The sequence below is a fragment of the Arabidopsis thaliana genome, assembly GCF_000001735.4.
Source record: "Arabidopsis thaliana chromosome 1 sequence".
In the NCBI taxonomy this organism is placed as follows: Eukaryota; Viridiplantae; Streptophyta; class Magnoliopsida; order Brassicales; family Brassicaceae; genus Arabidopsis; species Arabidopsis thaliana.
In genome coordinates, this window is record NC_003070.9 from 9,304,665 (window position 1) to 9,319,543 (window position 14,879).

General features: G+C 33.7%; 3 protein-coding genes, 1 non-coding gene and 1 pseudogene across 10 annotated transcripts; 2 read left to right on the forward strand and 3 right to left on the reverse strand.

The window, feature by feature from the left end:
* Positions 1 to 317: 317 nt before the first annotated feature.
* On the reverse strand, positions 318 to 1,136 carry AT1G26860 (annotated as a pseudogene; the record flags this gene model as incomplete). Its single annotated transcript has 2 exons — positions 318 to 779; positions 876 to 1,136.
* A 7,135-nt stretch (positions 1,137 to 8,271) lies between these two features.
* FEZ (NAC (No Apical Meristem) domain transcriptional regulator superfamily protein) lies at positions 8,272 to 10,458 on the forward strand. Its single transcript, NM_102451.2, has 3 exons — positions 8,272 to 8,551; positions 8,659 to 8,963; positions 9,555 to 10,458. Exons 1-3 carry the CDS (start codon positions 8,365 to 8,367, stop codon positions 10,317 to 10,319), a joined length of 1,257 nt encoding a protein of 418 aa, NP_174009.2. The 5' UTR covers positions 8,272 to 8,364; the 3' UTR covers positions 10,320 to 10,458.
* Positions 10,459 to 10,640: 182 nt separating this feature from the next.
* AT1G26880 (Ribosomal protein L34e superfamily protein) lies at positions 10,641 to 13,613 on the reverse strand. Of its 2 annotated transcripts, none has more exons than NM_102452.4 (4): positions 11,939 to 12,216; positions 11,736 to 11,815; positions 11,156 to 11,265; positions 10,641 to 11,069 (listed from the first exon to the last, which is right to left on the reverse strand). In NM_102452.4, exons 1-4 carry the CDS (start codon positions 12,015 to 12,017, stop codon positions 10,976 to 10,978), a joined length of 363 nt encoding a protein of 120 aa, NP_174010.1. In that variant the 5' UTR covers positions 12,018 to 12,216; the 3' UTR covers positions 10,641 to 10,975. The 2 variants fall into 2 exon arrangements, with proteins under 2 accessions (NP_174010.1, NP_001319088.1); NM_001332729.1 differs by adding an exon at positions 12,858 to 13,613 and having other exon boundaries at positions 10,719 to 11,265; positions 11,939 to 12,033.
* Positions 11,351 to 11,497, reverse strand: AT1G06033. The gene has a single exon (NR_139009.1). It is a non-coding gene; the product is annotated as an other RNA (small nucleolar RNA).
* AT1G26890 (FBD, F-box and Leucine Rich Repeat domains containing protein) lies at positions 12,925 to 14,582 on the forward strand (the record flags this gene model as incomplete). 5 transcript variants are annotated; one of them, NM_102453.2, is made up of 4 exons in its annotated part: positions 12,925 to 13,713; positions 13,780 to 13,989; positions 14,068 to 14,205; positions 14,292 to 14,582. In NM_102453.2, the coding sequence occupies 4 exons, from the start codon at positions 12,925 to 12,927 to the stop codon at positions 14,412 to 14,414; spliced, it is 1,260 nt and encodes a 419-aa protein (NP_174011.2). In that variant the 3' UTR covers positions 14,415 to 14,582. The 5 variants fall into 5 exon arrangements, with proteins under 5 accessions (NP_174011.2, NP_001322851.1, NP_001322849.1 ...); NM_001332733.1 differs by having other exon boundaries at positions 12,925 to 13,809; positions 13,898 to 14,205; NM_001332731.1 differs by having other exon boundaries at positions 12,925 to 14,205.
* Positions 14,583 to 14,879: the final 297 nt, after the last annotated feature.

The following is a 14,879-nucleotide window of genomic DNA, read 5'->3' on the forward strand; positions in this document are numbered from 1 at the left end:
AATCCTACGGACTACGGCCCCTGATGATTACTAGTTGGATCCAACGGCTGTAAATGTATCTTAAGATTGGTCTTGCTCTGTGGAATTAATAATTTGGGTTTTTTTTTTTTCTTTGTCATCCGAAAATTAATTAGGACTCAAACGAGTCAATCCTGAAGAATGTTGTTTACAAATGTAATATGAAGCGGTTGGGTACGAACTTTTCGTGCCAAAAAATCTGCTTTAACATTAGTACTACGAGAGATTAAAGATAGAGAAAAGTTTGTGAACTCATCCTTATCGCTCTGTAACTCCTCCAAATACGATGAGAAAGCTGGTCATTCGGTTGGGGAAGACACCATCTCCACCAGATCTGAACAGTCTGTAAGAAAAACTACATCTTGGTTGTCGGCACCAATCATACACTTCATCGCCCAGAGGAAAGCTTCCAGCTCGGCATGTAAAGGAGATAAACTTCTTCTGAGATTGGCAGCTCCCAAAGTTGATGTCTCTCCAGTTGATGATGTACAGTACCATCCTAAGCCTGAAAACTTGTCGGTATCTTTCCAAGATCCATCTACAAAACAACGATATCCAGAATAATTGTTGTCTAAAGAAAAATGCCGCACTCGATTACGATCTTCCAAATTGAAAGAACCAAAATTTTCGTTGTGAAGCTCAAGTTGAGCGGACTTCCACAAGTCTGACTCTTTTTCCGCCAAATGTAAGATCTCTAGAGGATCTTTATCCACATTATCAAAGATTTTTTTATTCCCTGCTTTCCAAATATACCAAATTATCTATGGAAATGAAGATGAATCAAATTCTAAAGGTATGCGCCAAAATAAATGATCCAAATTTGCATATATAGATGCATAAGGAAATTTTTCTGGGACCGTAGGTATCTGTGAAAGTGCCCAAATCTGACGAGCAGGATGGCATAAGAAAAGCGTGTGGTTAATGGTTTCTTCTAGAGCACCACATCTGCTACATCCTATCTCACAGTTTATTCCGCGTTTTCGTAGATTGTCCGTTATTGGTACACATCCCGCTAAAATTTGCCACAAGAAGTGATATAACTTGGGCGGACACTGTACTTTCCATGAGAATGCTTTTAAGACTTTGATGTCTGGGTCAAAAAAAAAAAAAGTTAGCATCCAAAGTTTTTAACCTCCTTAGTATGATGTCTGGGTTCTTTATTTCTTTTTTAGTTTCCTTAGTATGATTTAATGTTAATTAATGAATAATATGTTTTTTAGGATGAGCAGTAATTTTTTTTAGTTGATTTTCTAGAAAAAGCACACAAAATAAAAGAAAAAAATTAAAATTGATCATAAATGTATTAGTTTTTGTGATTTCTGTTTTTCTATTATTCTAAACCAGTGATATTCAATTATTTATTTTAAAATTTAAAATTTATTCATAATAACTAATAAATAGTGCATAAAAAACTAAAAATTAATCTTTTTGAAACAATTTTGTTTTTTTTAAAAGATCAAGTAATAAAGAACATCTTAGAGACACGTAGCAATGAAATTTAAATTTACAAAATAAAATAAAAATTTTTGAGGTAATTCCGATATTTGTATTTCTCATATGTGTATTCAAAATCAACTTTGAACAATTTTGTAATTTTGATCATCCTTTTTTTTTTAATCATTTTTGTATCAAAATATGTTAGTATATCTCGTATTTAGAACTTCTATGACATGATTCAACGTTTGTTTATATGAAGTTAAATAAATTAATGGTCATTAATAAGTTTTTCTGAAACTGATGTATTTAGGCTTGATTAATGATTAGTTTCTAGTTTCTATGAACTCATGTGAACTAATGCACACCCATCGATCTAACTAGTCAATTGAGGGACTTATGGATCTTCTATGAACTGATGTTTTTAGCTATGTTTTTATGAACGGACGTATTTATGCTTCTTTTTATTTCTCAAACAATTAATGGGATACGTGGATCTCAATTAGACATTTATGTTTTCGTTTCTCGTATTCAATGTTCAATTATGTTTGACTCCCAATAGTAAATAAATAGTCTTCAAGTTGGTTAGACCCACCATATCTTCTTGCTGAGTACACCACCGACTGCAAAGTATTGTGGATTTTATGGTTGAGTGTCCCAAATTTTCATAAGACCCCATTAATTTAAAACCAAAACTATATATAGGCCACTCATACCTCACTCCCTTGTAAGAAACATACTTATCAATCAATAACTCATTTTAAAAAATATGGATTTATGTTTATTAATTAGTATCATGAGCGATTTAAGTTCAAATTTAGACCCAATTCATAAGATGGAGGAAAGGGTCAGAATTCCATATAAAAAAAAACACAACGTAAATGAATATTGTGAGATTGATATCGGGGAGCTGAATAATTATGTTCAATCGAAATCTGATTTGGGTCATCAAGTGACATGACATGTTATTATCATGTTTTGGTTTTCTAGTCAATATACATTCGTACAAAAAGTTGTTTAGTCTAAGCTTACAATGTCTGATGAATTTGTTTTTATTACTCCTTCTATTTCATATTATATCGGAAAGTTAAAGAATCGTCGACATCTATTCATATACTTTTAAACCTTTTGAGTTTCACCAAAACTCACTTCATATTTGCCAAGGTTATCAAGATATGTTATAAGCTCTCTTGTTTTTGGATAGCCTATTGGTTAGGAAATATTCATCACACCCATCGTGTTTTACTTTTACCAATGGATGGCTAATGATTATGAGCAATAATAATAGAAGCACTCTATTCTGTTTTTTGTTAAAAAAAAAGTTTTGTACTAGATTTTCAAATGTCAGACTCTAAGCGAAAACTAATTTCCATAATTAGTTGGCCGACCTACATTTACAAATTATTAGCAAAGATAATTTTTTTTTTTAAAAGTACAATAATAACATATTTCTTTTGTCGGCCAAGTAGTAACTCTTTGAAGACTGTAAGTGTAAACAATGAAGTTGTCGTTTAGAAAGCACTAAAGCAGCTTTGAGAAATTACCAAAAATAAAAACGATGTCAAGTCGTCAATAATATTTATTGATTGGCCCATATTGCTGATTAACCAAGTCAAGGCCCAATATAGGTCTTGAAAACTCACACACCTTCTAGGTCCAAGATATTAAACACGTACGATATGACTATCATGAAAAAAAATTACGCATCCACATTGGTTTTCTTAGTAAGTGAATGTCTAAAACGATGGATAAATGAATATTAATTGATACTTTTCTTGTAACTCAATATCTTAAGACTTTAATCTAAATCTAGCACTCATTTGTTCAATAATGTTCAAGCTTATAGTCTGGTAGAAATAGAATTACGATAAGTATTGTTTAAACAATAAGTAATTAGTGCACCAGTAAACTAATTAGTGAACCAGTAAATTAGACAAATATGGTTTAAACAATAAGTAACAAGGGAAAAGAGTTTGGTCAAAGATAAAAAATTCGAAGGTGAGGGACATGATTAACTGTGGTGAGGAGGGTTAATTATCTTCACGAAGACAGAGGTATGGATGCTTGGGCTTGAAGACTTTGAAGCTTTGACTAATGGTATTTTTCACATTTACTTATTATGTACTGTGAAGAAATAAACAACAATATGCATAGTCATATAGAAAGAAAAAGAGGCTCAAATATCAAGTGCACACGCTTGGGAAGTAAAAACCAAAAAGAGTCAAAACTAGAAGAGAGACAAAATGGGTATAAACCGAGGAAACTTGGCTTTTTGGAATTTCATTGGGTTTGACGTATCCCCTAGCTATGCCTTTAGACTTTTGCCTATAGTGCGATCTGGTTTTGAAGTCGGTACCAAAAATTAAACTCAGGTGACGCTGGACCATCAAACTACATTCTATTTTTCCAGTTTTCCACATGTTAATTTTTTTTTAAAGTATTTTTACGTCAATTGACTTGTTGATGCCCGATAAAAAACCTATTATGAATAAATAAAATAGCATATGATAGTTTCGACTTTCGACCTATTATTCAAAATTTTGAGAATGTGACGCTGCGTATATTTTAAAATTAGACTACAGTATATAAGATTTCATAAAAATGAAGTATTGAAATTATATGCATTTCACATAAAAAATTTTTTTTTTGCTATTTAAACCGCACAACGATGAAAGTTTACGTTTAAAAATTACATGTTAATTAAACACTAGTTCACATATAAATTTTTAATCGCTATCTAAACTGTTAGGAAGTTTAGTTTTGAAACGTGAACGTTAAACAACAGATTATGATACACTTTTCAAAAGGCCTTTAACGTTCCAAAATGATTGTGATGCTGCTGAATAAAGGATGATGTCTCATGTACTAAGAATTTCGATGTAGATGGAACGATGCAACAACATTAGTTATCCAGTACAGATTCACTAGAAAACACTTAAAAAGTGACTTGAATTTACTACTTTTAAGTCTTAATTAAACGAGTTAACATATACAGCACTTAACTAAATATCGAGTAAGTTTTTATTCTATCTATGATTGCAAATAAAAAAACGAATGTATTTTTCATAAACTTCACATCATACGGACACACATAAAATGAAGTATATATATATACGATTTCAAAATATTGAAAAAGAACAATATATCCTTCATCAAACTCATTCTCTTTATTGCACTATCTATTTTCTTAACAATACATTCACTAAGAAACCCATATATAAAGATTGTTTTTTGGATTTTGTAATATCGAAATGTATAAGTCCGATCCATGTCATTCTACTTAGGTAATCAACATCAATTTCAAATAATTCTATTTGCCTTGTCAACTAGCATGACTTTCGAAAACCGATAAATTTACAATTTGACGCTGTAGTAAATAATTAGTTGATCAAATTGACGGTACTTGTACATACACAAAAATGATTAAAGAAAAGATTTTGGATAGATATTTAAAACTTCAACTAGATTTTACTAAAAGCAAGAAAACGTTGTGAAATTCTATACTTTGGTATTCGGTATTTAAAAAACCCACAAAAATGACAAGAAAGTCGAGTAAATTTGACTTTTGCCTTATAAATGCTACACGCATCCTTCTTGTCAATGTTCATAGTTTTAGATTATTACTGATGTAGTTAACCACAAACTGGATAATATTATAACATATTTTCACCTACTACTGTACTTCAGAACTCAGATTACTCTTACAGCCTTTTTCGAATTTAATTTTTACTACGAACTATGGGGATTTGTTTATCGTTCCTTGAAGATGAACTGATATCGAGACAGCACGCATATAAATATTGATTTCCCTATACATGTACCGCGTGTGGTTACTTCAACCACAAAATGTTGACCACTAGACGAATTAAGCTCTAGTCAGGTAGCAATTTTGATTTAGTAAAGTGATTGTTTACTTACCAAAAAAGTGATTGTTTGGTTTGACTATGCGAGTGGAGTCAGAGAATTAGTACTTACAAGTTACATCTTAGTGCTAATATTAGTAGATGTAGATCTTAGGATTAGTGTAAACTTAGTATCATCAAATTAAATCTACTTTATCATTCTTTTAGTTATATATGTAGATGATAGTAATATGATTAAGTTATAAATGAGTCACTTTCTTATTGCAATTTTACTAGATATTCACAAAATATTAGCTATGTAAACTTTCTATCTCTGCTTTGGCTCTCTAAACCGTTTTAGTTATGAAAGCGGTTTAGATAAAAAGAAATTCTTTATTTGAACAAGTACAAAATATGTATCTCGAAGTCGAACAAAACCATATTTATTTCATCTTGCATCTGACTCGTTTGATTGGTGTTTGAACGAAATAGATAAAAACCTTGCTATTTTGTTCTTTTTGATAATTTGATGAAACCTTGTTACGTACGGAATATGTTGTTTGTATGTACTGCAAAGCATAAGAATATTCGTGGAGATGCCTAGTTATTTTTCTCTGTAATTCATACATTTAAGTCGTCAAAATAAACATGAAGGATATAGATTCATTGAATTTTTAACGAATGAAAAATTTATTCCATCAAAAACTGTGTTTACATTATATGCAGCCTTTTTAAGAGAGTTTTTGAAAAGCATTGAAACGTAAATTGAAATTGAGCAACTTCTAAACAAATCTTATCCTCTAGATCCAAACAAAATCCGAAGAACATCGTCGTGCTTGGATGAACCGTTACTTGAAAAATCATTAATCATAGCTGATATCGGACGGATCGTTCAATGAAAGTGATGATCTGCTTGACCATGTTTGTATCATTGTATGCTAGCCGCGTTCGACGACGGCAACTTTTTTTTTCTCAAAAAAAGAAAGATGATTGTGTGTAAAATTAAAGGCAGGCAGAAAAATCTCGTAAGCATAATTATAACGTTAATGTTGTACCAAAGTGACGAAAATTGATTTGATTTGACTTTTTTTTTAAAAAAAATATTTGATTATATTTACTTGTTTTTTTTTTTTTTTTGGGGCAAAAGATTATATTTACTTGTTTAGTATGCATATTTATGAGTGTTTTGTGGCTTTGGGAATACTATGCGGCTGAGAGGTTAAGATATGGAAGCAAGGCTACATGATATCATGAAAAATCTACTACTTTTGTGTTGGTTGTATAAACATTATAAATTTATGATCATGGATATGTAATCATTTTTGTAGAAGCTACATGATATTGGTATATTGGCTAAATTATGGGATGGCACATAGTTGAAGCTTAGATTCAATTAAAACTTAACCTCAATATACTGATTTCAAGTAATTTGGTCTCACGAACATAGAGATATCCCCTCCATTACCCCCCAAATTGGCTGCCCAAGCGGCAGTATATCACATATGGAGACAGCGGAATCATCTCCTTCACAATGGCATCTCAATTCCGCCTCCAATTGTTTTCAAGAACATCAATAGCGAAGTGAGAAACACCATTACTGCTAGAACGCCCCCGTAAAGTCTTTCGTGCCTTAATTGCTCTTTGGATCCGTTAATGGGTTGATTGATACTCAACTCTTCTTTGTATTATTATTTTTCTTGACAAAGTTTACATTTGTAGGTTCAGCTTTTTGTAAAACTTCAACACTTCATTCTAATGATGTTTACATTCTTATAATAATAAAAACATAGAGATGTCATATTTATTTCTATTTATTTATGTACTATATTACGACGAAGTTTGAACTTGTGAGAAGTTAGAAAAGAAGTTATTACTTTCTGAATCAACATTTAAAAAATAATAGATGAACTTAAATAGTAAATTGTACGTAAAAGTCGAACTCCATCAGCTAATTTCTTTAAGTCTTACCACAAAAGACTAATATGAGTCAAACTTGAGACTTGTTCGTTGGAACGCTGAAGTTACCAAAAAGGTCAGAGTGAACAAAATCTTTTCAGGCATTTAGTCAGACTGAGATCCAAACTAAGTGGTGAAATGGTAAATTACACTAATGTCATTGCCCTCCATTGGCCATTAAAGCCTTCTATTTTCTGACATTGGTCAGTGGGAATAGAAACTGTGAAGAAGAATGGAATAGAAGAAACTCGGATTCTGAGAATCCATTTAAATTTTTTTAGTTTAATCCTAATTAGAAACCTGAAAGCAATTGATTAGTGAATTTAATTTCGAATCTTTTGTAGTTGCAGCTGGCCTCGATCGGCCCTTGTATCCTTTTATTAATTAAAGACTTCAAACCAAAGCGACAAAATTAAAGCGGTTCTTAATTGGTCTTTAATAATTTTTCATCTCGTCCTCCATATATACGATTATACACATACACTGTTCACACAAAAATACATACGTAGATTTCATGCACGTCAATGTGTATCTATGTTCGTTGTTCACCATATGTCACGATACACACATGTGCACGTGTGTATATATGCGTACACGATATGATGATAGTGCATTTTTGTATCATATGCGCTGATTCTAGAAGTAATGGCAATGCTTCATTAGTAATTAAGTATCGATAACATACTAAAGTATCGATATGTACATATATTTTTTTTCATGATAAGAAGAAATACGAAAGGCCTCAGGCCTGAGATATAGTATATAGTACGTTATTGTCTTATTGATTATATTTTTTCTTGATCTTGTCCTCGTGTTTATAACCTTTCCTTCAGCTCCAGTTTTGAATATTGTTTAATAAGTAAAACCAAAGATAGCTTTCAAACAAACTTTCTTGGGAAATTAATTCAAAAATAAAATGAAATTTTAAAAACTCAGCTGAAATGGCGGCTGATCCTTCGGGTTCAGACCCCTGGCAAGGAAGCATATATTGATTTCAACTTAAGCTAAACCACTTCACTTACTTCACTTCCTCTTCTCTACCAAACTCACTCTAGCTAGTTCCACTTAGGGTTCCTCTCTTCCAACTCTTTTTTGTTTTTAGGGTTTTAGAGAAATGGGAGATAGAAACAACGACGGTGATCAGAAAATGGAGGATGTATTGTTGCCCGGATTTAGGTTTCATCCAACCGACGAAGAGCTCGTAAGCTTCTACCTGAAGCGGAAGGTTCAACACAACCCTCTCTCCATTGAGCTCATAAGACAACTCGATATCTACAAATATGACCCCTGGGATCTTCCAAGTATATATGACTTTCATACTTTTGTATATCATATTATAAGGTTTAATATAAGAAAATAAAGTCTAAACAAGTTTTTTTGTTTTTTTGTTGTTGTTAAAATATCGTAGAGTTTGCGATGACGGGTGAAAAAGAATGGTACTTTTATTGTCCAAGGGACAGGAAGTATAGGAACAGCTCGAGGCCAAACCGAGTGACCGGAGCTGGTTTTTGGAAAGCCACGGGAACGGACCGGCCGATATACTCGTCAGAAGGAAACAAATGCATAGGTTTAAAGAAGTCCTTAGTGTTCTACAAAGGAAGAGCAGCGAAAGGAGTTAAGACTGATTGGATGATGCATGAGTTTCGTTTGCCTTCTCTCTCCGAACCATCTCCTCCTTCTAAGAGATTCTTCGACTCTCCTGTCTCTCCCAACGTAAGCTCATATTCTCTCAGTAATTTTTTCTTAGGTATTGTTTATTAACAAAGAAAATAGGATTGGAAGTTATCCGGATCGGACGACAAGTTAAGCTATTATTAGTTATTAAGATCGCAAGATTTGGTTAGAAGTTTTTGAAGAGTAAATACATATCTCGAACATGGTGCATTTTTGTGTTGTAAAGTAGTGAGTTTGAACGAGTTAAATGAGAAATTTATTGATTTAATTGTTTTGTATATCTATCTTTAGGTCTGAGAAAGCAAAATAAAGTCTTAAGTTTTTGGTAGAAGACATATTTGACAAATATTAAATGCGAGAGATTTTAATATATGTATTTTAGGTACTCCTTTTATGTTTCTTTGATATTAAGTTTAAATCTTAAATTATTGTGTGTGTGTGTGTTTTTTTCTTTTTGTACTACTAATCTTTCTTTTAATAAGTATGTTTATTCAAACAATTTCTCAAAAGTAAAATATAAAATAATTAAATAAACAAAGTGCAAATATTATTTTGAAATTAGTGGACTTCTATTTTCTATAAATTAAACTCATTTGTTATTAACATTTTGAATGATATGGACCACTGCAGGATTCATGGGCTATATGCAGAATCTTCAAAAAGACCAACACAACGACCCTAAGAGCTCTCTCTCACTCTTTTGTTTCCTCGTTACCACCAGAAACAAGCACCGACACAATGTCTAACCAAAAGCAATCAAACACATACCATTTTTCTTCAGACAAGATCCTCAAACCTAGCTCTCACTTCCAGTTTCACCATGAGAATATGAACACTCCCAAAACTAGTAATAGTACAACTCCATCCGTTCCCACTATAAGTCCCTTCTCTTACTTGGATTTCACTTCATACGACAAACCCACCAACGTTTTCAATCCGGTTTCATGTTTAGACCAACAATACCTCACAAATCTCTTTCTTGCCACACAAGAAACACAACCTCAGTTTCCCAGGCTCCCCTCGTCAAATGAAATCCCATCGTTTCTGCTAAACACGTCTTCAGATTCGACCTTCTTGGGAGAATTCACGAGCCATATCGACCTCAGCGCAGTGTTGGCCCAAGAGCAATGTCCCCCGCTTGTAAGCCTACCACAGGAGTATCAAGAGACGGGATTCGAAGGAAATGGTATAATGAAGAACATGCGTGGTTCCAATGAAGATCATCTTGGTGATCATTGCGACACACTTCGGTTTGATGATTTCACTTCAACAATTAATGAGAACCATCGTCATCATCAAGACCTGAAACAGAACATGACATTGCTGGAGAGTTATTATTCTTCTTTATCGTCCATCAATAGCGATTTGCCAGCTTGTTTCTCCAGTACAACCTGATGTATGTGGATAGATTTTCCCATCTCTGCCTTCTTGGCTTGCTTTTTTCAAGCTAGGGTATTTCCTCTTTGTAGGCTTTCTCTTTCACTAAATTAAATCGTTTATTAATTATGCTTCCTTGAGTTTTTATTTTTCACAAGCAACTTTGCTTTAATGAAGAAGGCATGAGGTAAGTCAAGATGAACAAGAGAAAAACTGAATCGAGTTTTACTATATTCAAAATAAAGACCAGTAAGTATATTATTTCTGGAGCTGACTTCATTAATCGCATACGAGACTGTCGTTGTAGAATTCCCAAAAATTGAAGCATAGTTAAGATTTAAGACTCAAAATTGCTATTCCATAGTTGTGTCATGACGCTGAGAACATTAAAGTGCAAGCTTGATTTAGCCTCCGAGAGATTCAGAAATATTATATTAACCAAGAAGGTAATCACAACAGCTTATGTGATATGCATCAACAATAGAACATTAAAGATGAATTCAACAATTCCAAAACTGAAGAGAAGAGAATTGTCGACAAAGTTAAGAACTGATAACAGAATACAAAGCTTAAAAATTGGTCGAGTAACATAGATGTCCTCACATGACTGCACCAAGTCCTATCACTTGAACATAGCCATAATTCCAAAACAGAGAAGAATAAAACATAAAAGCTTAAGCCTTGGGGGCTACTTTCTCCTTAGCCTTTTGGAGTTTCAACACTTTCTTCACAATCTTTTGCTCTTCGACAAGGAATGCCCGAATGATCCTGTCGGAATCCAAAAACAACATTACGTTAAAGAACACCAAATTTATTGTAATAGAAAGATGACTCAAGTAAGATGGACAACAAACCTTTCCCTGACTGCAGAACCAGACAAGACTCCACCGTATGCTCGGTTTACAGTCCTCCTGTTTCTTGATAATCTTGACCTCTTGTACTCAGAGGGCCTCAAGTGAGGGATCTGAATAAACAAACAAAGTTATTCACATAATGCAAAAGGAATATGCCATTGCATAATCAAACATATATAGTTGGGAATAAACTGAAAATTTATGCCAAAGGTGGATAGCAAATCCTTATGTAATACAAGGAACAACTTGAAAGACAAAGTGGCACCGACAATTTAGCTTATGATTTATGTTATGTACTGATGTGGGATTTATCTAATCAGCACAAGACCGTCAATAAGCACAATACTATTAACTAAGTAACATGGTTTCTTGAAATAAGAAGACATGCCCATTAAAAATGAGACTGATCAATACTCAAAACATTCTAAAACACTCAATCTGATTGATTTGGTTATACATAGCCATCAAATTCCTAAAAAATTCAAACTCTTAACTCTATCTAGACCTCAAATCAAGACTCTAGATACAAGAACCATGTAAACCAAATCACACGAAGCCAAATCGAAATCAGAAGACTTACTCCTTGAATACGCTTGCCAGTAACAGGACATTTGGGGCCACTAGCTCTCTTCTTTGTGGTTTGATACACCAATTTACCTCCTGAAATCAACAATCCCAACACACATTACACTATGAAGAACAGATCGGTGATTAGAGAATTATGAGACTAAAGCAGAGGAGATTGAAGATATCAAGGAAGAAGAAGAAGAAGAAGAAAGGGACCTGGAGTCTTGACGATACGGTGCTGGTTCGATTTGGTGGCGTAGCTGTGTCGCGACCGGTAAACAAGACGCTGCACCATTTTCGCCTCCTTTTCTCTTTTAGGGTTTTCGTTTGGAACGAAGAATATAAGGGTGAGACTCCAAACCTAAACTAAGACTACAACTATATGGGCCTTTTCTCATTTTGGTCTTTAATTATGCTCCAGTTAAAGGCCCATGTACAAATAATTAAAAAAAATTCAACTTGTAAAAACCAATTCTATTATTAGCTGCAATTAGAATAAGTATCGTTTGTATGTTGTAGTGAACAGAAACTAGAAACATTATTACCAATTTTTATTTTGATTTTTTAAGAAATCATAGATGCATTAAATTATACGTAGAACTTTAAAAAGATTAATTAGTATTATAATCCGTTTAGTCAAAACACATTCAATTTATTTTATCAAATAGTGTAACAACAAAAAATTTAAATTCATGGCACGTAAAAACATAATCGATACATTTACAAGGGCGTGGTGCAAGCAATTAGAGCAAGCCAAGTAGAGAAATTAATCAAGGTTGGCGGCAAAATTGGGAATTGGAAAATAAATTCATCCAAAATAACAAATGGAAATATAAGGACCAGGCTAGAAAATTTGGATTTTCAACAATTTTGTTTGGTTTGATGATTAGATTTTTAAGGGAAAAAACTAACAATTATGTAAGAATGAGAATCGATTGATATATTTTATGTGTGTCTATATTGCAGTTTTACTTTAAAAATTGGGCAACTTTAATTTAGTTTCTTTTTTTATATGCATTAATAATATATATATATATATATATATATATTTTTTTTTTTTTTTCTTTGAACAAATAATAAATATTTGTATAATAATTGTTTTTTTTTGAAAAAAAGCTTTATAATATAGACTCACTTTTGTGTCACAGCCAGCGACGAGAAAAAAGTTCCATTGGCGTCTAGCTAGGTATCCGGTATCCCACATGGCCACATCTATGGGTTGCTTAAGTTGTTGGTCTTTTTTTTGGGATATTATACACGACGATGAGCATATATCAACTGTTCCAGAAACCGAAAGTTGTCAGATAAACGAAACTAGAATCTGTGCTTTTCCTAACGATTTGCTCTTGCAGATCTTGCATCACGTCCCAACAAAAGAGGCAGTCGCCACTTCAATCTTGTCTAAACGATGGCGTTATGTCTGGCCGATGGTGCCTAGACTCGAATTCAAAGAAGATGACAGCGAGAGCGTGGGGTGGTTTATTGAAAAGTCATTGCAACTCCATAAGGCACCGAAACTAGATAGTTTGGTTGTGGAACTCGGTCCACATTGTCCTGTTGACGTAGATGTCGGAAAGTGGGTTGAGAACGTAGTTAATAGAGGTGTGAAAGAGTTAGATTTCAATCTCCTCTGGACCGCAGAACCCACAGGATTTCCTAAGTGCCTTTACACATGCAACACGCTCGTTGATTTAAGTCTATCCAACAAGATTCTAGTGAACGTTTCTTCCCCTGTTCGCCTACCATCTCTCTTAACTCTGAGTCTTCGCTTTGTGGTGTACAAAGACGAAGAATCTCTTGTTAGCCTTTTATCAAGCTCCCCTGTTCTCAACTGCCTGAAGGTGGATCGACATAAGGATGACAACTTGACAAAATTTACCGTGAAAGTATCTACCTTGAAACAGTTACATTATAATACTACTCGGCGGAAGGATGGGGTAGAGGATGAGGAAGACGTGGTAGAGGAAAATGAGGTAGAGGATGATGATGATGTAGATGAGGTAGAGGATGATGAGGAAGGTGTGGTTGAGGAAGTTGACGTAGGTGAGGTAGAGGAGGATGATGATGATGATCTCAATAGATCCTTGGTAATAGATTCCCCTGCATTAGAAATTTTACGCTTACGTAACGTTTTGGACTATTGCTTGATAGAGAATATTTCTTGCCTTCATATAGCAAAACTCGGCTATGTTCATAACCCCGATCACAAGTTTCTGAGATCTCTTTCTTCTGTCATACATATGTACTTGTATTTGACCAAGCCAATGGTACCGATTACATATCTCCGATCCTCTTCTTTTCCTTGTTGCTTAGCCAACTAATGTTATATTTTTTTTTAATCACAGGTTGCGTGGTGTAACACCATCAAGTTCTCTCGGCTCTTGGAGTTTTATTTTGTTCCAAGCAATTTGGTAGATTGGTTGGAACCACTTATGTATTTGCTTCAAAATTCTCCTAAACTACAAATTCTTACGATTGACACTGTAAGTATACCATCCTCCTCCCCTTAAACACAAGTGCATCTAGTTTATAGATGAACTTAACATTATAGCAAATGTATTGATATCAGGATTCTACGTGTCTCCCACCTTCATGGAACCAGCCGAGTTCTTCTACTATTCCCGAATGCTTGTTGTCTCATTTACAGATCTTTAGGTGGGGAGGCTATGGAGGAAGAGAAGATGAGAAATAACTAATGACATACATTCTCGCTAACTCAAAGTGTTTAAAGAGAGTGGCGATCTTTCTCTTAGCAACCTGCAATCTTGAAGAGACACAAATGGAGTTAGAATCTATGCCTAGGAACTCAACATCATCTCAACTTCTAACCTCCTCCCATAAAATGAATATGTTTAACTAGGTACGCTATCATTTCATGATTTCATTCACTTGAACTATTAGGTTATGAGTTCAACCAATAGAGTTTCATATATATTCTTTCTTTCTTTTTTAACAGCATCATGACAACAATTGAGTAGCCACATACTGACTGTCTAAGATTATGATCCATCATGCCCAAAGCCAGCAACAACCATCATGTTATTAACAATTGAGTGAGCTTGTTCACGTAAGTAGGAAACAAAACCTAGATGATTCTTTTGCAGCCAGAAACAATTAACAGAAGGACAAACAGAGAAGTGCTTGGGTGGTGAAAAGG

Excerpts from the sequence above, each read along its gene's own strand:
- AT1G26880 (NM_102452.4), bottom strand. The coding sequence starts at position 12,017 with ATGGTGCAGCGTCTTGTTTACCGGTCGCGACACAGCTACGCCACCAAA. Across the intron at positions 11,816-11,938 it reads CCGTATCGTCAAGACTCCAG|GAGGTAAATTGGTGTATCAA; the intron begins GTCCCTTTCTTC and ends TGTTGATTTCAG. Across the intron at positions 11,266-11,735 it reads CTGGCAAGCGTATTCAAGGA|ATCCCTCACTTGAGGCCCTC; the intron begins GTAAGTCTTCTG and ends TTGTTTATTCAG.
- FEZ (NM_102451.2), top strand. The coding sequence starts at position 8,365 with ATGGGAGATAGAAACAACGACGGTGATCAGAAAATGGAGGATGTATTG. Across the intron at positions 8,552-8,658 it reads TGACCCCTGGGATCTTCCAA|AGTTTGCGATGACGGGTGAA; the intron begins GTATATATGACT and ends AAAATATCGTAG. Across the intron at positions 8,964-9,554 it reads ACTCTCCTGTCTCTCCCAAC|GATTCATGGGCTATATGCAG; the intron begins GTAAGCTCATAT and ends GGACCACTGCAG.